Source organism: Toxorhynchites rutilus, chromosome 3 (assembly GCF_029784135.1).
Source record: "Toxorhynchites rutilus septentrionalis strain SRP chromosome 3, ASM2978413v1, whole genome shotgun sequence".
Lineage (NCBI taxonomy): Eukaryota > Metazoa > Arthropoda > Insecta > Diptera > Culicidae > Toxorhynchites > Toxorhynchites rutilus.
The window spans coordinates 314,467,094-314,490,129 of NC_073746.1; the positions used below are offsets into that span (position 1 = coordinate 314,467,094).

A 23,036-nucleotide genomic window follows, 5' to 3' on the forward strand; every position below is an offset into this window, starting at 1 on the left:
TACTCTCAAGCAGTCCAGTCTTTTTATTGATGAATACTGAGTACTCAGGGCGGACGTGAAGTTCAAAAAATCGTGTAAATACAAAACAGATCTCATTCAATTTTGACTATCAACTTGAATGTTTTACTTGAAAAAATACATAACGTGTCCACGTGGACATTATCAAAACCCCCTCCTCCCTCACCATGGACAAGCGTGGACATTTTCGTAACCCCTACCACCCCTAAAATTGTCCACGTGGTATGTGGGCAGCCCCTTTCCAGAAAAAAACTATCAAACAGGATACATTTACATTGAAAAAAATGGAAGAACTCAATTTAAACTGAAACATTGGCAACCCTGGTTTTACATCAAGCGTGGACGGCGAGACTTTGGAGAAAAAAAACTGTAGAACGGAAGAAATAAACCAAATAAACAAAATAGAGGAGATGTGTCTAAAACGCGCCTGCCGGGCAATTTGACCCGCCTGTTTTTCTCGTAAACCAGCAAGAATAGAAATGCAATGGATATAGGCATTCGTGCTAGTCAATGATAGAATCCTACCATGAAAGTTTAACATTTGTAACATGCTTCAAAAAAATAAGAAAAATAATTTTCTTTGGAAGCGATTTTCGATGTAATTTTCTACATCATTTCTAAAAGGTTTTTGTTGCTTGAAACCGATTCAGAGGCGATAACTGTGGATCATATTTATTGAGCCGAGTTCTCAGTGAATATCTCAGATGAAGAAAATGGTAAGAAAGGATTCTTTTCTTTCTCAATTTGATATTTTCCGCATCAGCTTACCATCGGGCAGTATGGCATACCCTTGATCGGGGCAATTTGCTCGCTTTCGGCCGTAAACATTCTCACGAGAGAAATAGCTTGTATGTGAGGGATGCTAGATGATTTTTTCAAATATCTCTGCATGGCATGAATAAATGTCTTCAAATATAATCATAATGAACAAAATGAGCAAACCATCACGATATTTATAAATCATGTTCGATAAATCACACAAACAATTGTTTTCACATACATACTTTGAAATAACCTCAGTATGTTTTCACAAAATTAAATGTCTTGACAACGAAAACATGTCTCTACATCTGGCATCTATTTTATGTGCTCAGAGAATGAAGGAAAACAAGAGCGTGGACTGGAGAATCAATGCACGAATACTGGGAGAACACGCTCACCGGAGGAACGGTTTCTTCTCTTCGCTGGTGGGCATGAAGGGAATAGATTGATGGAATCTCTCGTTCATACAAGCTGTTTCTCTGAGCTTTATAGTCTCTGAGAGAAACAACTCATGGGCATATTATACTTCTGCTGGGCCATTTAACACCGTATGATTAGAAAATTAGAATTTGGGCGCCTTACAATATAAAATTCGTAGCACTTTTATTATACAGTATCTAAAATACAGAACGAGTACAGATGACTGAGGGTTAACTAATCTACGTACTGACGTAGTTGTTTCCTTAAATTTTGAGAGCACGATCAAGATCAAGCAAACCATTTGTCATGACAATTGTCATGCGTAAATGCGAAAACAGAATAGAAACATACGGTATGAGGCATGATGTCGACGCCAACCTCTCTCAGTTTCTATTCTGTTTTCGCATTTTCGCATGACAATTGGTTTGCTTGATCAAGATAAATCCATTCTCGCTTAGGGGGTGCGTATTACACACTTCTCCTATACTACTCTCAGCGAAAAGCACATTTATAGCGAATTCGTTTTTGTTCAGTTTCAACTAGAGATGGGCAAAACAGTTCACTTTGATGAACGGTTCACTCATTAACCGTTCATCTAAGTGAATCAGTTCTTTTGAACCTTTCTTTCGCTCTTTCGTTCAGCGGTATTAAGAACAACATAGAATGTTAGCTGGAACCTAACATCAATAGACAGCTATTAATTGATATCGTTGGATTGGATAGTGTACGTATGAGATTTCTATTTTTGAAATTTTGTGGGGAAAGATAAGTCGCAAACTGTATGTGAAAATATGTTTGTCGGTCGGCAAAAGTTTATGTAATAATTTGATGTGCACAAAATATGTGCAATTTTTCATATTCTCTTTTTGGACAACACACAGGTTCCATGTAAGATCATATTTCATAATGTTCATTCAGGGGAAAAATCAGCAGCGATTTTCACTAACAATAAATCATACAAACAATCACGATAACACGTATACGCAATAGGCCAAACAATGAATTGAAAGCAACGAAAAAACTTTGCCCTCACTATAAGATTTTATGTTTACCTAATTCATGAATCGCCCCAGCTTCCCCCAGATTTTTTTCTGATAATTAGGAAAAATATGAATGTTACGCGGAATTGAAAGAATACATGTTATTGGAAATATATAGTTTTGCTTTTAAAACTACGAAAATCTAATTTAATTTTTAACACAAAATTGAGTATACATTAACGAAACAAACCCTGCGTTAGATGCATTTTGCTCATCATGACGATATCGTTCAATTTTCCTTACAAACGTTCTCGTTATATTTGTCCATTCCGTCCAGCGCAAATCAGTTCAGCTGTACTCGTTCGCCCGCAAACACTTCGTTCTCAAACAGTTCGTTCCCAAACAGTTCGTTCCCAAACAGTTCACTCTCAATCAGTTCTTTCCCATACAGTTCACTCGCAAACAGTTCGTTCACAAGCAGTTCACTCTCCATCAGTTCACTCTCAAACAGTTCACTCGCAAACCGTTCTTTCGGAATCAGTTCGTTCACAAACCGTTCGCTCGCAATCAGTTCGTGGGGAGAATTACCGTTCTTTGAAAAAGAACGACCGTTCGTTCACTCTTTTCGGCGAACTAGTTCGTTCGTACCGTTCGTGAACGGTTTGCCCATCTCTAGTTTCAACCCCAGTGCCGCACTAACTGCTGTCAAAACATTTTTTTTATTCACTCAGTTTCGCACTCAGTGTCGCACTAGTTCGCCCCGAAAGCTGTTAGTTTCGCACTGAGATGTTTCACGGGTTGGCACTCGAGTTCACCAATACAACTATACTGAACTGTCAAGTTCCGAGTATTGTTTTGGAAAATCTAAAAATAGAGACTATGAAAATGGAAAACCTGCTGCTCTTGCTTTTGTATTATTTGAATCGTAATCCAATTCGGATTCTGATTTTGAAGAGTATATTCGTGTAGACGGCATTAAGCTCCGTGTGCTTTCATTGGGAGGCGAAAATTATTATGGATATTCAGGAGGAATAAACATGCTCTCAAAATCAAAATTAGGAATGAAAATTTACTTTAACGTATCGAATATTTATTTTATGTGATGAAATAAGAGGGTTTTTTTCCGATATTGCAGAAACATTGAACGAAAACTGTGTCTAATGATGATTTTATATTATAATAGTAATTATTTGTGGAACAAACAGGAAATGCATCGACAAATGGTTAAGTGAGTGTCAGGACTACATGTGTTAGGTAATCAAACAATATGAAGTAAAAATTTTTATTCAAATTTTTATATTTTTACACTGCACTTGGCCCTTCTGATCTTATAGAGAATACTTTACCTCCCAAGCACTAATATCTCCACCAGACGTCGACACTGTACATTTGTCGTCGCAAATATAAACAAATCAGACTATACAACGCACACCAACAAACCACCGCATTCGTGAAACTGAAAACGTTTTTTTATTACAGAGTCAGTGTGGCACTGACTCAGTTTTAAAAACGAATTCGCTATTATTTTGCATAGTTTTTTTTATTTACATCTATGTTTTCCCCAACAAGAGAATGTTTACGTTTCAGGCAACCGGTGAAAACCAACAAAAAACAAAGAGCATGCTCTGAAGGGTACAATTCGTTTTACCGCTCTCGCGAGTTTCATGCAAGAGATTTTGCCAAACACCAACACCGCGAACGCATTCTCTGGTCGTTAGTTCGCGAATACAGCTGACGTTGTAAGGATGTATCGGTTGTTGGCTCGTCTTTAGTGAGGAAAGTGTCCCGGTTGCAATTTTCCCCTTCTTGAAAGTGTGTGTTTGGAATAGCAAAATAAGAAATAACGGGAAAACGCGGCGATTGAAAATGTTACAATTTTAAGCTCATCACGCTAGGGGAGTGTTAAAATCTACTCAATGTGAAGTTTAGCAGACAAAGGCAGAGATTGAAAAAAGGTGTGTTTGCTGCAGACGAAAATTTTCTCCCTTCATCGATTTTATCATTTAACCCAAAACAATACTGCTGAGACCACCAGTCTGAAAAAAGATGATTTGGTTCGAAAACTACCCATTCAGTGTTTTATATTTCAACGATGTCTTCATCTCCGAGATTCGAGCGCAGCATCATGTATGCATGCATGTATACAAAATCACATCGGAATCATTATCTATTCTGTTTGCGGTTGAAATTAGCACGGAATCACGGAATCATAAGCGATCATGACAGCAATATTGCAGGATATCGATTATACCAGTGTATAGCAAAATTTACGTAATTACAATGATGGATGCTTTTCGATCAGATTTGCGTGTTGTCCCCATCGGTGGTACGGTATAAATAAGATGACACGTATACTCGGTTATATTTCAATGATCCTAGTTTTTGTGATAAATTTCATATGCTGTTGTGTTCATGAATAACATCAATCGTGTATTCCTGCAAGCCATCTGGTAAAAAAATTACACCTCCAGAAACAATAACAAAGCTATTTCGGAACAGACATTGTATTATCAAAGTCCAACCTCCTGGGGAGCTTCTCAGCCGTGTGGTGTTCGAGTTGATTATTCCACCGTGCAACCATACGTGGCTACATCATTTTACGACGGCTGCACGCAACCGACGAAAAAAAATCACCCTTGTGCAAATTTTACCGGTTTCTGTTAGCTACTAATTTACATAAAGTTCCACTTATCCCTCAGTTGTCTCACTGAGCGATCGGTTTGTTGATGCCGCAGCCGCGCGTTTGGCGTTGGCTCTGTGCGGGAACATCATCCACTGAACTGTGGCAATAGATAGGCATCACTGAAATTAAAGCACAAATCTATTAGGTTTTTCCGCAGGAGAAGATTGGTTATGAAAGAATTTCTTTTGATAACTCCCGAATAAAAACGGTTATGTTTATACTGCGCAGCCCTGGAAGTTTTTTGGTTGAAAAACTAGTTTCTTGTTCTAAGACACATCAAATACATTAAAATGTGCGACACGCATAGTTGTTCTATCGTGGGCACACAGCAATTAGCGTGTGTATTGTTTTTGTACAGTAAATGTATGAATGCTAGCCACGCAATTACTTTGGACTATAGTAGAGATGGGCAAACCGTTCACGAACGGTACGAACGAACTAGTTCGCCGAAAAGAGTAAACGAACGGTCGTTCTTTTTCAAAGAACGGTAATTCTCCCCACGAACTGATTGCGAGCGAACGGTTTGTGAACGAACTGATTCCGAAAGAACGGTTTGCGAGTGAACTGATGGAGAGTGAACTGCTTGTGAACGAACTGTTTGCGAGTGAACTGTATGGGAAAGAACTGATTGAGAGTGAACTGTTTGGGAACGAACTGTTTGGGAACGAACTGTTTGAGAACGAAGTGTTTGCGGGCGAGCGAGTACAGCTGAACTGATTTGCGCTGGACGGAATGGACAAATATAACGAGAACGTTTGTAAGGAAAATTGAACGATATCGTCATGATGAGCAAAATGCATCTAACGCAGGGTTTGTTTCGTTAATGTATACTCAATTTTGTGTTAAAAATTAAATTAGATTTTCGTAGTTTTAAAAGCAAAACTATATATTTCCAATAACATGTATTCTTTCAATTCCGCGTAACATTCATATTTTTCCTAATTATCAGAAAAAAATCTGGGGGAAGCTGGGGCGATTCATGAATTAGGTAAACATAAAATCTTATAGTGAGGGCAAAGTTTTTTCGTTGCTTTCAATTCATTGTTTGGCCTATTGCGTATACGTGTTATCGTGATTGTTTGTATGATTTATTGTTAGTGAAAATCGCTGCTGATTTTTCCCCTGAATGAACATTATGAAATATGATCTTACATGGAACCTGTGTGTTGTCCAAAAAGAGAATATGAAAAATTGCACATATTTTGTGCACATCAAATTATTACATAAACTTTTGCCGACCGACAAACATATTTTCACATACAGTTTGCGACTTATCTTTCCCCACAAAATTTCAAAAATAGAAATCTCATACGTACACTATCCAATCCAACGATATCAATTAATAGCTGTCTATTGATGTTAGGTTCCAGCTAACATTCTATGTTGTTCTTAATACCGCTGAACGAAAGAGCGAAAGAAAGGTTCAAAAGAACTGATTCACTTAGATGAACGGTTAATGAGTGAACCGTTCATCAAAGTGAACTGTTTTGCCCATCTCTAGACTATAGCAGTCATATCATTGTGCGATGCATTTTTTTCTGATGAAAATTACACAAAAATCGTACAGTCAATCGCAAAATTGAGTATACACTCGTGCTGTTTTGTTATTTTTGAGTTTTTCGGGGTTAAAAAGTAAATAATAAAATGCGACATATATTCATCGCAAAATCGATCCATTTCACTCTCAGGTAGTGATAATAAAAAAATTAAAATGGTCACTTTTCTATTTCATGTTTAAAATACAAACCAAAATTTTCAATAAGACGTGGCAAAATTGAGTGTACAGCTCATGTTTTTCTTAAAAAGAAAATTAATAGATAACAAAAATCAATCCCCTAGTACAGGTCGGACTCGATTATATACAGTTTGAATTTTTTTTTGACGTAGAACTACGTCTTTCATTAAGGGTGCCAAATCAGAAAACAGGTCACGTTTTTATGAAAAAAAGTTAACGGTCATAACTATTTTCACCGCGAACGGATTTTGGCGAATTAAGTACGAAACGAATCGGAAATTCCCTAAGATTTGTTTGATATGCTATACATTATAATCCCATAGTCTGTATATGGTTTAAATTGATGAAAATTGGAAGCATTCCAATTTCCTCATACATTTGTTCTGTCCATTTGTGCGATTTCCCGAACAGAGCTGTCAATAACGAGCAACGAAGGGGAAATCGTAAGATGTAAGATGTAAAGTCTCCGTTCCCAAAGGAAAAGAAGAAGAACGAAGGGGAAAATTTGCCTAGAGCATAAACAGTGGATATCGCTGAGGCAAACTTTCATTCTTCGTGAGGAAATCGACGGAACAACATTGTTGTTGGGCGAGCTTGACAGCGAGAGATCGAATGCCTTTCTCAAGGCAATGGGGGTGGAGGAGTAATATGATGGATAAAGTTTTCCAAGGGCCTTTTTAAAGGTTAGAGACGAATGAACTGAAGAAGTTTAAAGTCTCAAGCAAGTAAGGAAGGCAAACTTTCAATATTGTTCTATGTTCAAAACAATGAATATCGGTTGTTCTTCCTTGTTTTGCGTCATCACATGTTTTCGTTTCGGATTGAGCTGTGGACGCGACCAAATTACTTACTCGTTAATGTCTCTGGCATTGCAACCATTGCATTAAGGTTCTGAGCTACACAATTTTGTGGGGAATCATCAAGCTAGGCTATCGTCAGCTCACCAAGAAAATAAATGTTCTGTAATTTTGTCAGTGATTTGGTTTCGCATGACGGTAGGAAAACTCTCTCCACAAAGGATGACAGCTAAGCTAATCTAGACTGGCAATATTAACAGAAATGGCATCTGTTGAGAAGAGCGCAAAACGGAGATGAGCGTGTGTATATTTAGTTGCTTCAAGCCATCGATATATGGATATTTGTGTGCGTACGTGCGTGCTGTACGTAACCCGGTGCGGTCGTGTCTTGAACACAACCTCCTATATTTTTCATATTTCAAATATGACTTATTTCAAGAATAAAGGCCGTTTTATATTACCCGGCACGTACCGACACGGGCAGACAAATACATGATGTATTCATATTATCAGGCATAGCAACTTCTCTGTACCGGCAGTGCAGACGGAGGAGAGAAATTTGTTTTCGTAGCGGGAGAGTAAATTCGCGTTGACGAAATAGAGCTAAGCGTAGCTACTGGTGATTGAACCGATGTCGTACCGAAGAGCTACGAACGCACCCATACCACGAACTTCGACATTTGATTTGTATGTATGGTGCTACTCGCCCGTGTAGTTCATGCCCGGCACCGGCAAAATATTCTTTTCGATAAAGGCCGTTTTATATTATCCAGCACGTAGCGTAAACGGCACGTACCGTACATGATGTATTCATATCATCAGGCATAGCAACTTCTCTGTACAGACCGGCAGCGCAGACGGAGCGGAGAAATGCTACTGGTGATTGAACCGATGTCGTACCGAAGAGCGACGAACGCACCCATACCACGAACTTCGACGTTTTATTTGTATGTAAGGTGCTACTCGCCCGTGTAGTTCGTGGCCGGCACCGGCAAAATATTCTTTTCGAGAATTCCTTCATGTATTTGTCTGAAACGTGCTGTGTATGCATGGAGCCGTTCCGCTATATGTACGAATACACATTTGAAACACACGCAACAATATTTGTCTTGCATGAAAAGTGCCGTGTCGGTTACGCTACGTGCCTGATAATATAATATTACCTTAATTCCTTCATGCATTTGTCTGAAACGTACGTGCTGTGTATGCCCGGAGCCGTTCCGCTATATATACACATACACATTTGAAACACACGCAATAATATTTGTCTTGCATGAAACGTGCCGTGCCGCTTACGCTACGTGCCTGATAATATAACATTACCTTAAATGTAACCTTTCGACGTTAAGGTGAAGGTGGAAGCTAGCCACAAATGGCTGCCACAATGGCGCTCATTTCTTTCATCTCCCTCCCTCACCCCTCGCCCGAAAATCAATAATTTTGCGAAACAGTGTGAAGAAAATGATCGTTTTCGCACACTTCCCATGAAGTAATATCAACCAAACTCTAATCGATTACTCACAAGATATTAAATTTTCACCTGCTGTCGCACTGTATAGTGAAAAACGTCGGAAAACTCGAGCAAGTGCTCTGAAAGTTAAATTTTCATTTTTCAATCTTCGGCAATGGTTTTGTTTGTATTGGTGAAAGCATCGTTATTTTTTCGACACTGATGCCAGACAACATCATCGAAACAGCTATCAAAACCACTCAATAAAATGTTATTCCTGAGTTATAGCGGTTCATGTTATGAAAATCAATAAGATCAAATTGTGTTGATATCAATACAATCATTATTTTTACGTTTAATGGGTATATAATGTAAGTTTTAGCAACTTTAACATAGGGTAAGAAAATTGTATTGCAGAGCTCGGAACACTGCCACGGCTGCCTATGCTTTCAAAAACAATAAACGGAAAAGTATTACATTCAATCTAAATGTCTCGGCCAACGAAGAGAAGGGTTAAGGCTCTCCAACGTGAATATGTGAAAACAATACGACCAACGAAGGAAAAAAAATTGAGGAATTATCAGCATCGATACTATGCGGAAGAACTTGTTAATATCAAAAGAGCTCCAATTCGCATGTGTTATAAATTTGCTCGTGTTACGCTCGCGTATAATCAGAATTTTACTTCATATTCAAATGCACCTTCCATATATATTTATGTTTGCAATCGTTCATCGGAACATATCGTTCATACATTTATCTTCAGTATTGAATTGTTATTTTTTTCAAATGTATTCAAAGACTCGTGTCAATGAAGCGCCACACAGTCTGATAAGTGAATTGATCTATTTACATGTGCTTTGCTCTTCTCTCACAAACACTATTATTTTTACACGTGGGTTTACCTATACTACTACAATGGCTAGCTTCCACCTTCACCTTAAGGTGTAATTTAAGGTGAAGGTGGGAGCAAGCCTTTGTAGTAGTATAGGTAAAACCACTTGTAAAAATGGGTTAATAGTGTTTGTGAGAGAAGAGCAATGTGTTTCATTTGTTTTGATCTTTGTACGTAAATAGATCAATTCATTTATCATACTGTGGGGCGCTTCCACCCGGGTTACGTCTTTAGAGAACCCCTATTGAACTGACAGGATCCAACATATCGAGTATCCCACTGACATTTTCCCTTTGTTTTCACATGAATTGGGGCTCTTTTGTTATCAACAAGTTCTTCCGCACAGTAACTCGATATTGATAATTCCTCAATATTTTCCTTCGTTGATCGTATTGTTTTCACACATCACGTTGGAGAGCCTTAACCCTTCTCTTCGTTGGCCGAGGCATATTGATTGAATGTAATACTTTTCCGTTTACTATTTTTGAAAGCATAGGCAGCCGTGGCAGTGTTCCGAGCTCTGCAATTCAAGTTGCTAAAACTTACATTATAGACCCATTAAACGTAAAAGTAATAATTGTTTTTTTTTTGGGTGGTTTTTATATCTGTTTCAATGATGTTGTCTGGATCAATGTCGGAAAAATAAAGATGTTTTCACCAATACAAACAAAACCGTTGCGGAAAATTGAAAAATGAAAAGTTAACTTTCAGAGCACTACTGCCGTAATCTTGCAAAGTGACGCAAGCGCCAGAGGGAAGAATTTTCAGTACGAGACTTTTCGTAAAATTGCATGTATAATCAGCTTACGCGTACATTACGAAAATCTGATCTGTTCAAATTGTGTACACTTGATGGAAAAACATTGCCATCGACTTGATTTTTGAAAAAATGCCGTTTTATTTAAGCTATTTTACCAACGCCGATTTGTTGTGGAAACAGCAAATTTTAATCGCTGTTTCCACAACCGATAGGCGTTCATCCATAAAAGTATGCGAGAATCTGTTTCCAATTATTTTATCCAAAATGTTGCCGTTGAGCGGAGCATGAGAAAGCATCAGGGAGAAAAGTTCTACACATTTTCCGACTTTGTAACATGCGTTGAACAGGCTAACATAGTTGAGAACCCGATTGTAACAATTATGGACAGTACCATTTTTTTCCAATCCAAAATATAATTGAAAACATAAGATAATCCCGTCCAGAATCATCCGATGTAAAGCAGATACAGTTTATGCGAGTATGTTTTAAGTTTGGTTACAAGATGCGTTTCGATGGAGGATTTGGAAAAGTGCAACTTTTCACCAAATCCGATATTTACCCTTCAATCAACACTCAGCTTCAATCCATCCGAAAGAGAAATGAGCATGTGAGAAAGTAGACAGCGTCAAGAAGCTTTATCGCTTGATACCTGAGGATAGAAGATATCATTGCCATCAAAAGACATCAATTCTGGTAATCAACAATTAAATTGATGAGTTTAAACTAATTAGTTACAATTTTTATGTACAATATGTGATCGATCAAGGATAATTTTTTCCTTTCAAGTGAGTTTGGTTTTATGAATTTAAATATTTGACGAGATTTATAAACAGAGCAAAATACAATGACGAGCTTTTCGGAAAAGTGATTTTCATTATGCTAAACGTTCATTACGGAAGATGATTTTATATGAAATTTGCTGTCCCTGCTAATCCATTCTATACTATCAGATCAAATAGAAAATCACTTCCTATCACAATCAAATCACGTCACACCATAGGGAAAATGGCGCTTGCGCCACATCACAGTGGAAATGGCGCTTGCGCCACTCCGTTTTTAGACTTTTACGGGGTCATTTTTTCACATTTCTGTGAAACTTCGCAGTTGTTTGAAAGCATTTGGAATTCTTCATCGATCTAAAACAAAAAAAGGAAAATGTCAATTTTGGCGCTTGCGTCACTTTGCGAGATTACGGCAGACTAGCTCGAGTTCAACGACGTTTTCATTGCGATGGCAGATGAAAATTTAATATTTGGTGAGTGATTACTCATTTTTTCATATTTTAGTTACTATTACTTGGTGAGAAGTGTGTGCAAACGATCATTTTCTTCACACTGTTTCGCAAAATTATTTCGGGCGAGGGGTAAGGGAGAAAGATGAAAGAAATGAGCGCCATTGTGGCAGCCATTTGTGGTTAGCTTCCACCTTCACCTTAAAAGGTTAATTTGTTTGGAGATATTTAAGGTGTACACTCAATTTGGCGATGCTTAGAATAGAGGTTGTTTTCAATTTTTTTGGAATAAATAATTAGCAAAGAACTTTTCGCGAAATTTTCTTGCGCGCATTGTTAGTCAAATGTGTGTGTGTTGTTAAAATACATCGAAAGAAGAAATGTATTCAAAATATTTTGTACCTAATGAATAGAGAGTATTGTCAAGTAGCATGTGTATACTCAATTTTGAGATTGACTGTATCAGATACATTATAATGTGCGACACGCATAGTTGTTCTATCGTGGGCACATAGCAATTAACGTGTGCATTGTTTTTGTACAGTGAATGTATAAATGCTAACCAAGCAATTACTTGGACTGGCAGTCATACCATTGTGCGATGCATTTTTTTTTTAATATTTATTATCGTTGTGTTATTCTACATCATTTTTCCTTAGATGACACTCATGTTTCTAGAGCAACTTCGTCGTCTCATCGTAACATATATTGCATGTTTTTTTTATAAGTGATTTGCTGAGATTTTTATGCCAAATCTCACGCAAAAGCTCAAGAGTACGCATGTATTAATACAAATATGAAAACATTTTCTTGGCGATTAAACTGCCGGTTAGAACAGGAATTGATTCACCATTTGTTTTTGCAGTGTTGTCACACTTCTTGACTAGGAGAACCTAGCCAGAATATTTACATGCCCACGGGCTTCTTATTTCCAAAGAGGGCCAAGGCTCCGCGGAATGCACGTATTTGCATGATCGTGCTGTTTGGTCCTGGCCGAGGAATTGTCGGACAATTGCACAGGTGCTAAGGATGACCGACTTTTGGATACCAGCCAATTCCTTCTCGATATTCAACACCTTTAGCGCTTCCGGAAGCGTTTCGGGACAATTCCAGTTCCAGAGAGAACGACTGGAACAATTCTTGGGATCTTCCAAAATATCTTGATTTCCACGGTCAATGGTTGATACTTGCATATTTTGCGGCCGTGGGTCTCCTCCAGATTTTGGTTCAGTGGAATATTGACATCGATTATGGTGACTTGTCGGTCGCTCTTGTCTTATACCATAATATCTGGACGGTTGTGGTGGATCGAGAGGCCAGATAGAACGGTGCGATTTTAGTACAACTTGAAACGGTTGAAACGGGACAGATGCAGACTGGTACCGGTAGTTGGGTACGTTGTCTTTCAATAGGCCACATTGGAGTGCCAGTTAAACAATTCGGGTCACGTTGTGGCGTTTGGTGTAGGATGCGTTGGCCAAAATGGGACGGCCTCCCATAATGTGTTCTATGTTTTCACCTGGTTGATGGCACATCCGGCATATGTCATCAACGTTTTGATGCCAGAAGTACTGCTCGCACTTTCTTGTCGGCATTATCCTGTCCTTGACGACTATCATGTCGGCTTCTATTACTGTAGAGAGTTCACCACGCGTTAGTCACATATTAAATGCGGCCTTGTCGATGTGTGGCCGCTCCAGTTGATGGGGGTAGGCACCATGCACTGCCTTCTTCTAAGCTGTAATTTCCTCCTCCACTGTAGGAGGAGTTGGTACACCGCTTGCGTACAGTGCAGAGCGCTGTGTTCTTTGTCAGCGGTGCAGACAACGCGTTTTGGTTGCGAAGCACTCGCGCTGTTGTTGTACCTGGACAACAAACATTGCGAAAATGTCGACGATTCTAATTCCTTCGTTGCGTGGTGGTGTCACTCTCTCCAGTGCCGATTGAGGATGGTGCATTCCGGACGGTAGAAGACCTTGAGAGGACGATAAGGAAATCATTCAATCCTTATCGTCCCCTTCTAGCGTGTCAAGGGTGTCTACTCATATTCCGAAAAAAAATCTCTAGTATTCCCTGATTTTCCAGTAATTTTTCGGAAAAAAACCAGATGTAGACTATTCATCAAATTCTCTACTAGTACTTTAGCTGTGGTTCATAAAACATTTAGTTAGCATGAACAATGAAATCTAAGCGTCTGTCGATATCTTCCAATAAATTAATTGTTTATGATTTTTAATTGAGTTAAACGACGATTGAGACGTGTCGTAAAAGTTTAAAAAAAAGATTTATTTATACAGTTTAAAGTTATCTTGAAGGAGTCTTAATTTTATGATGCTATGCTTCACTTTTGAAGAATAGCATCAATAAAAGTGTTAATATAGTTGGTTCAACGAGTTCGAAAATTTCATTCTCTTTATCTTGAAGACAAGGAAAGACAAGGTAGAAATGAGCTTTTGCGCCAAATGATCAAAGTTAATGAAACGACTACATGAAGCAGGAGCGGAATCTCTTGAGGTGAAACGAAGAAAATTTCAGAAAACGCACAGAAGGGAGCTGAAAGATTGCAAGATAAAGGGCCTGATCATGAACGTCACATTACGGTGAACACGAAATGATTTGTATGGAAGATTAAAGGGTGTGTCACATCAAATTGCATCACGGAAAAAACGCTGTAGAAATTTAATTTTTAGGAATTATGGTGCCTATTCTGTATTCCGACGGATTTCTATTTCGTTCGAAAGTGATATTTCGATCGTTTTCGAATTTACCATTCCCTATTCCAATCGTTTTGCTCGTTTCGAACGAAAGTGTTAGAAAATTTCGAATATGCATCGATCTGTCAAAAACCGATAAACAAAAAGAAACACCGTATTAAATAGCGGCGAGTGCGAGTTGAATTTCAGTTAATTTTTGATCCTAAGAGAAATTTGTGAGAAAATTTTCTCGTTCAATGGATTCCGTTTTGTTACCGAATTTGGCGGAGCAAGAAGAAATTGGAATGCCTTGCTACCATCGGCGAAACCACCGAAAATCAACCGACTTCATGAAACTTTCTGATGAAGCGTAAGTATCCGTCTCAAAAATCCCATGTTTGTTTCTCTTATTGATTATTTTGCCCTTATTCAGATTCATCAAAAGTTTTCGTCTAAGTAAGGAAGCTTTTCGGTACGTTTTAGAGGAAATTGAGAACTGCCTTACCACAAGGAAAGGTGGTCTATCCACGGAGGTGAAACTCGCAGCATGTTTGCGATTCTTTGCTGAAGGAAATTATCAACATGGAGCAGGGCAAGATTGTCACATTGCCATAGCACAGCCCACATTTTCCAAGGTGCTGACTGAAATGCTTAACATTCTGGAGCGGACACTGTGTAAGAAATGGATTTCCCTAAATATGACGGAAGACGAACAGCGGCGTGCTAAACTACACTTCTATCAGAAAACATCAATTCCGGGTGTTATTATGTGTTTGGATGGAACCCACGTAAAAATTATTCCACCTAAGCTGAATCGAAATTTGTTTTTTAATCGGAAGGGATTTTATAGTCTCAACGTTCTGATTGTAAGTATTATTAGTATTTGAATTAACAAATCAATGAACAAATACTCTTTTTTATCAACATAGGTTTGTGACGATCAGCAAAGGATTCGTTTCGTTGATCCTACCTTCCAGGGATCTAATCATGACTCTCATATATGGCGTGTAAGCCCTGCAAGAACTCACTTTGAGCAGCTTCACCAAAATGGTGAAGTTAATACTAAGATTCTAGGTAATGTTCAACTACAATATTTTAGTATACTTGTATGTACTGTGTGATAAAATATTTTCAGGTGATGCTGGTTATCCATCGGAACCTTGGTTAGTTACCCCATTCAGAGCAGCGGAGGAAGGGAGTTTGGAGAGCGATTTTAATCGCAGGCATGCCTTGGGTCGTGCTATCGTCGAGCGGACAATCGGTTTACTAAAAAATCGGTTTAGATGCATCCTTGGCGCGAGACAACTTCACTACAATCCTACTAAATGCGCTCAAATTATAAATGTATGCTGTGCACTTCACAATATATGCTTAGAATTTGGTCGTTCTCAGTAGTTATAATATGTTATGCAGCTGTTTACATAATAAACTTTTGTTTAAATTAATATTTATGACTGTTAAATTTCATCTAACTTGTTTGCAAATGCTCAAATAAATAACAACCACCGGAAAAGGAAGTGTCTTCCTTACTTAACTATGGTTTCGGCAGAATTATTTACTCTTATTCCTGCCAACACTTTGAGAACATGTCATTATCGATTTCTCGTAAGCAGGCCAAGTATTCAAATAACCATTATTAATACTTTTTGCGTTGTTTTAACCCCTTGCTGTACGATTTAATTTCCAACAGCACGGCCCAAAACGAGCATTTCGAGTCGTTCCGCTACTCTGCTGAGTGTGGGTATCTAACATGGGTGCCCTATGATGAGCAAATACATGTTATGTTTAAAATAAAAACGAAGGAGTTATTACTACGTACTAACTCGTTCGTTTTTATTTTAATTATAATATTCAAATTATATTTTATATTTTTAGCTCATTCAATTTTTTTTTTTAAATAACGGAAATTTGATAATCTTCAGTTGTCGGTATCCTCATCATATGCCTGAGGCTATGTAATTATTTCACATCGAGAAACAACGAGTGAAGTTCAATGTTGTACGTGAAGGGGTTAAGGAAGTTCCATAAACTATAGGCGAAATTCGTGAATTTTAAAAAAGTTTATATAATTTTGATGCTATTCCAAACAAACTTCAAAGAAAAAATTAAGTAAGATTTTTCTTCCATGGAAAGATATAAAAATACGATTAGAACTTTTTTCATTTTTTTATACTTGAGTTACAATATAAAGATAAAAAATCAGATCACTGATATTTTGAAACATTATTCTAATGTTCTGAAATATACGCAATCTGCGTTTCAAGGATTTGTCGCTATTGATTTCTCCGGCGCGATCTTCTCCATCTCGTGGTTATGTCGTTTTTGTTCACTCAGATGTTCTTTGAGTGTGGCATCCACGGAAAGAATCGCTCGAGCTGATTGGCGCTGATAATGAACCAGATCACTCAAATTCTTGTTTGTGTTTTTTAACAGGGATTTCACATTGGTGTGAAATTTGTTTTGTTGCTCGACTTGCAGCTCTAATAGCCTCGTGGTAGAAGGTCTGGATTTTTTCGGCTGAGAGGGCTGGAAGTGAATGGTATTATTGATACCGTCACACTCGTCGGAAGTACCATAATATATAAAATTTTCCTGGTCTGCAGCTTGAGGTTCACCCGAAGGCGAACCCAACTGTGTTCCATGAGATGAGGTACCCGGGATTCCTTCCACGGTCGCAAGTAACCCAGTTAGTAGAACTGCCTGCTCCTCCAGCTCGGACAAATTGATAATTTTATTGGGTCCTCCACCTGTCGCCCTCTGCTCCCGTTTGTTGTGAGCGAGTTTTCGCTTTAATCCGGACTTATAGTCCGCCCAAACCTACACAGAAAACCAGGGCAAAAATAAGACTATAAACATATGTTTCGGATTCGTTTTAGTATATACCTTTTTCCATCCACTTCCATCGCGAATAGGCGGTCCCAAACTATTGACTTCTGCCGCCAGATCATCCCAGAAGGGTCCGGAATTTCCTCGGGAGAAACCCTTTGCTATGTCCGGCTCTTGCTCCAGAAGCAGCACAATCCGCTCGAACTGATTTTTAGTGGTTGTTTTGTTTTTGTTTTTTTCCCTGTTGAACGTTAAAATTAATTTAAAGAAAAAAATGATTAAAAATTAGCTTACATTTTTGCAGTTCACCGCTCATCCGCTGCGGAAATTATTCACTCCTTCATAAACAAAGTGGGTTTGACGTTTGGTTTGATTCGAATGAAAGATGTTCGAAAACAAAACAGTCCGAACGAAAGGTATTCGAATTTGAAAACACCTCGAACGAAACAGGGAATGGAATTTACCAAGTCGTTCGAAATATTTCGAATCGATTGAAATACAGAATAGACACCTATATCTTCAGCTTTCGCTTATAATCAGATAAGAGTGTATAGATCACGTTGGCCATGCTTCACTGTCAATTTTTCGTAAATTTGGAAAAATGTCGTCGAACGAAAAAGAGCGTCGTGAATTAATCCTGTGCATTCATTTCGAGAATCCGGAGTTGTCACATCGGGACATCGGTAAGATGCTGGGAATCGTCCAATCCACGGTCAGCAGAGTACTAAAACGATACTTCGAGAACCTAACCATCGACCGGAAGGTGAAGAACGGCAAAAATGGATGCTCCGTCAGTGAAAAAGATCACAAGCGCGTAGTTAAGCAGTTTAGACGTGATCCGAGAAGTTCGGTCCGGGATGTCGCCAATAAGCTGAATTTGTCAAGTTCATTCGTCCAGCGGACCAAGCAGCGGGAGGGCCTGCGTACATACAAGGTTCAGAAGGCTCCTAACCGCGACGAAAGGCAAAAGATGATGGGGAAGACGCGAGCCCGGAAGCTGTACACCGAAATGCTGATGAAGCTGCATTGCCTGGTAATGAACGACGAAACCTACGTCAAAGCGGACTTTCGTCAGCTGCCGGGTCTGTTGTTCTTCTCCGCAGAGGACAAATTCAGCGTTCCGGAGGAGATTCGCAAGCAGAAACTATCCAAGTTTGTCAAAAAGTACATGGTGTGGCAAGCGATCTGCTCTTGCGGAAAGCGGAGCGCCCCCTTCGTGATGACCGGCACGGTAAACGGGCAGGTTTACCTTAAGGAGTGCCTACAGAAGCGCTTACTACCACTATTGAAGCAGCACGAGGGCCCGACCATCTTCTGGCCGGATCTCGCTTCGTGCCTCTATTCAAAGGACGTGTTGGAGTGGTACGAAGCCAACGGGGTCACCTTCGTGCCAAAGGAAATGAACCCGCCCAACGCGCAGGCAGGCCCTCCGGAAGAACCCAAAAGTTGTCAAATCGGAGGCGGACTTCAAGAGAAAATGGATTTCTGTTCAAAAAAAACTACAACCTGACGTTGTACAGAACCTTATGGACGGGGTAAAGAGGAAGGTGCGAGCATACGGGCTTGGGCTCGAAGTATGAATAAAAAGAAAATGCCAAAAGTTGTTTAATAGTTTTGGGTAGGGAAGCTCAAAAATGAGCAGAACAAATGTATGGGAAAATAGAAATGCTTCTAGTTTTCATCAAATTAAACCGTTTACACATCAGGGGACTGTAATATATAGCATGGAAAACAAATCTTGGGGAATTTCCGATTCGTTTGGTATGTAAATCGTCTAAATTCGTTCGCGGTAAAAATAGTTATTCACGTTAACTTTATTTCATAAAAACGGGACCTGTTTTCTGATTTGGCACCCTTAATGAGAGACGTAGTTCTACGTCAAAAAAATAGAATTGCCAAAACTTCATACTTTCGCTTTAGTTGACAGTCGGGGAAGAATGCCGAACAACTTTATGATTATGTCGTACCTAAATTTCGGCGGTTATGATGCACTTTGATGGGTTCAATGAGTTGCTATCTTTAGAAAGGTTACGCCACGGATAACGAAGTCAGGAAGGTAATGTGGGTCACATAGTACCTTTTTGAAACACTCAGCGATTTATGGATGTGCGACGGTCAGCTTCTTGTGCCAGAGGTTCTGAACACCATCGGGGACCAGTGTTGACCAATTCTTTAGGTACCGCGAGACTTCGCGGACATCGTGCTCTCTGATAAGGATAGCTGGCATCTCTCCAATTTCACCATAACTCTCCTCCTCCTGGCATAACCACATTTGCCCGTCGCGATGTTGTACTGGGGTCTGTCAAATACCTGCCCAACTCCTCGTCGCTTAAGTGTTCGTAGAACACTTTCTCGTTATCTCTGAACATCCAATTTTGTTCATGACGCTTTGCAGTGTCAGAGTAACGTTTGAGTCATTTAAATAGGGCGCCCTATTGATGTACTTGTGTGTCGAGTTTTTCCGTCAGCTGGTGACCTCCCAGCTAGCGGAGTTCAGTGGCAGTGGTCGATCACAGCAACATGGCGACACTATTTCGCCGATCTGCTGCCTCTTTTGTACGCCATCAGCTTTTCAAAAGTGGCGCGTTTGTTTCGGATCCGTTATTCCAATCTCCTTTGCCAAGGAAGCTCAGGCCATTCACGAAGATGTTGGAGGAGTCCACCTCTTGGCCTAACAAGGTATCTTAAACTTTTAGCGATTGCCACAGCAGCACAGTAAGTTGTCAGTTGTAGTTCCTCCATGTTCTCACCATCAACCAGGTGTAGCGTTGTAGTGCTCATATCCGTCTGCAAAGCTGTGCAGGTGTAATAGCTGTAATAATAATTCTTTTCTGTTTGGATGAATCTCCTTTACCGAGAAGAATATAATGCTATGGCTACACTTGACTACACCACACAACTCGCACGCAACATAACACAACACTTCGAAATAAGCAGTAATGACTACCGGGTTCTGCATCTTCATTGCTACAGGGCAAACGCGGTCAACTATGTATGAAGCGATCACTACTTGTGATGCGCCCCCTTAGGTAAAAATAACATTTGAGGTCAAAAGTGAACACGAAATCGATGGAAACGATAGAAAACACACACACACACCATTGTTGATTGAACAGGTAGCTCACTTGGTCATGTGTCGCCTCTGTGATACGCGTTAATCACTTTGGTCATAGGAGTACATCACTCATTTTTTGACGTAGTTGCTCCGAATTTGTAAACAAATCAGGATATACAAGATCTTGAGTAATCAGAACGAATGACCTCCGGAGGTCCATCGTATGTCCCTTTGATTTATGAATAACGAACACGTTTTCCTTCCAGAATCCACGCAACTTAATTGGAATGTCACCGCTGGGATTATTTATTGAGAACCAAAGCGAGCAGTTCTGAGGTCTGAAATCATATCGAGTCGACGGAACAGCAATAGTAAATTCCTCAGTGTGAACTTTCGACCTCCTATCGCAATCTTGAAAACCAAAGTCCAAACCAAAATTACTAATGTAACCGCAATAATGCATCAGCTTAGAAAATGTTCTCGGAGGAATCTCGTAATTGCGCTAACGATTGCAGTCGGCTATCTGCTCATAGATTATGTGCTGAACAATCGCGACAACATAGACAACCGGGAAAAGATGTGAGTTCGCAAGGATGAGGTGACTCTAGATATCATCTTTCATTTTTATTCTAATTATTACAGAAGTTTAATCGAGGAATCGATAAGGTCACTTGCCAATCAGGGTGCTTGCAAGATGCCAAACTTGCCCGTTGATTCACCAGAGATGCTAAGTTTCTTGAAGGACGAACCACCGATCGAGTGTGGTAATGAGAATGATGACTGGGTTTCATGTCACGTAAGTATGCTGTTCGATCATCACGATCATCGCATTGTCATTACTATCGATCATGTTTTGTGTTTTCAACAGAAAAACATCTGCACCATCAAACCGGAAGCAGTGAAGGCAAACGGTAAAATCACCTGTGACTTCGCGGACATCATACGCACTGATGATTACAAAATTCAATTTGCCAATCCGGTGCGGTCTACTCAGAGCTACGCCCTGAAGGAGAGTGATTTTGTTCGGGTCAAATGTTGGACAGAGTCCCGTGTCCGGTGGACTGGTATAGTATTCGGCATTCGAAAAGATCCCGATATTGTTGGACGTCGCAGTTGGAATAAAGATCACGCTATCAATGTCCTGATGATGGGCTTCGATTCTCTCAGCCGAAATGCGTTCATTAGGAAGCTACCCAAGTCTTACAAGTACCTAACGAAGTACTTGAAGGCGCAGATTCTGCAAGGATACAACATTGTGGGTGATGGAACGCCACAAGCGTTGATACCCCTTTTGACCGGGTTCACCGAGTTAGAACTACCGGAAACGCGTAAGCGAATGAAAAACTCGGACTATGTAAACGTGTATCCGATGGTGTGGGATGAGTACGAAAAGTACGGCTATGTGACGGGTTTCAACGAGGATGTACCGCACATAGGAACGTTTTCCTATCGACTGAATGGCTTCGATGTGCAGCCGACCGATCATTACATGCGTACGTATTATCTAGCAATCGACAGTTATTTGAGTTACTATAAGAAGCTGTGCGTTGGTGCTCAGCCTCGTCACAAAGTTATGCTAGACTATACCAAAGAATTCATGCTAAGCTACCCATCGAATCCACGCTTTGTGTTCAGCTTCCACGGTGAGCTGTCCCACGATTCGATTAACCAGGTCGGGGTAGCGGACACCGATATCACCAATTGGTTGGTGGAGCTTAAGCAGTCAGGATTGCTCAATAACACAATTTTGATTATGATGTCCGACCATGGGAATCGGTTTGCTGAGGTGAGGAATACGCTCCAGGGCAAGCAGGAGGAGAGATTGCCCTTCTTCGGGTTCGTTTTCCCCGAGTGGTTCCAGAAACAGTATAGCGAGCAGTATGCGAATTTTAGAAGCAATCTCAACCGACTGGTGACACCGTTCGATGTTCACGAGACGCTGCAGGATGTTTTGAGTGAGTATTTCCGTTTGTTACAATTTACATTTTACCTTGATATGATTAGTGATGTTTTCAGCGTGAGGTTGACTAGATGCTGAATTAACACATATTACTTTTCGAAGATTTCTCACAAGGGCAATTAAGATGAGACTTGATGATATGTGTATCTCATCAATTTCATGTGTTATTATCGGTGTGTTAATTATCCTTCACAGCGCTGATGACAACTAACTCGTTGGATTAAATTGTCGCACATAAATTAAGCAAAGATGTTGGGGGTGATGGTCCTAATCCAACTGGTGGATCTGAACCGATCCCATGACCATTAACTGTTTTGCGTTAGTTTTTGTTTGTGCTTGTATTGTTTCACTACCACCATTTCGCTCTAACACGGTTTAGGACCACAATTTTGAAAGTGTCGAAAACTTCCGATTTACAGTCATTCTGTATTCCGACGGATTTCAATTTCGTTCGAAACCATTGTTTGGTTCGAGTTATAATTTTCCCTACTTCGAACGTTTTGCCCATTTAATGTTCGAAGAGAAACAGATCGGACGAAATGCAAAAACAACTCGAACGGAATACAGAATGGAATTTTATCAAGTCGTTCGAAATATTTCGAATCGATCGAAATACAGAATAGGGGTGTTAGTCTCCCTTTTGACTTCCTTCCCATTTTAACCACATGGATTACCTGGACCACATAGTTAAAGAATTATGGTATAAATTTCAATTCCGAAGTCGCCAAAAAATAAGAATTTTTTGCGATGAAAGACCGTTGCAATTTAGGG

At 39.6% G+C, this 23,036-nt stretch overlaps 3 protein-coding genes across 4 annotated transcripts in view; 2 read left to right on the forward strand and 1 right to left on the reverse strand.

Moving 5' to 3' along the window:
* Nucleotides 1-3,871: 3,871 nt before the first annotated feature.
* Nucleotides 3,872-23,036, forward strand: part of LOC129774949 (uncharacterized) — a 41,429-nt gene continuing 22,264 nt past the window's right edge. The window contains exons 1-4 of one of the 2 annotated variants that reach the window (XM_055779056.1): nt 3,872-4,135; nt 20,572-20,884; nt 20,948-21,101; nt 21,174-22,260. In XM_055779056.1, coding sequence (XP_055635031.1) covers nt 20,763-20,884; nt 20,948-21,101; nt 21,174-22,260 — 1,363 coding nt within the window. In that variant the 5' untranslated portion in view covers nt 3,872-4,135; nt 20,572-20,762. Of the gene's footprint in view, nt 4,136-11,599; nt 11,756-20,571; nt 20,885-20,947; nt 21,102-21,173; nt 22,261-23,036 lie in introns of those variants that run through there. The other variant, XM_055779057.1, reaches the window with a different exon arrangement.
* On the forward strand, nt 11,821-16,125 carry LOC129774950 (putative nuclease HARBI1). Its single transcript, XM_055779058.1, has 4 exons — nt 11,821-14,794; nt 14,858-15,290; nt 15,354-15,498; nt 15,560-16,125. The coding sequence occupies exons 1-4, from the start codon at nt 14,682-14,684 to the stop codon at nt 15,817-15,819; spliced, it is 951 nt and encodes a 316-aa protein (XP_055635033.1). The 5' UTR covers nt 11,821-14,681; the 3' UTR covers nt 15,820-16,125.
* LOC129774951 (uncharacterized) lies at nt 16,388-17,680 on the reverse strand. Its single transcript, XM_055779060.1, has 3 exons — nt 17,545-17,680; nt 17,308-17,491; nt 16,388-17,241 (listed from the first exon to the last, which is right to left on the reverse strand). Coding segments are annotated over exons 1-3 (744 nt in total). The 5' UTR covers nt 17,547-17,680; the 3' UTR covers nt 16,388-16,683.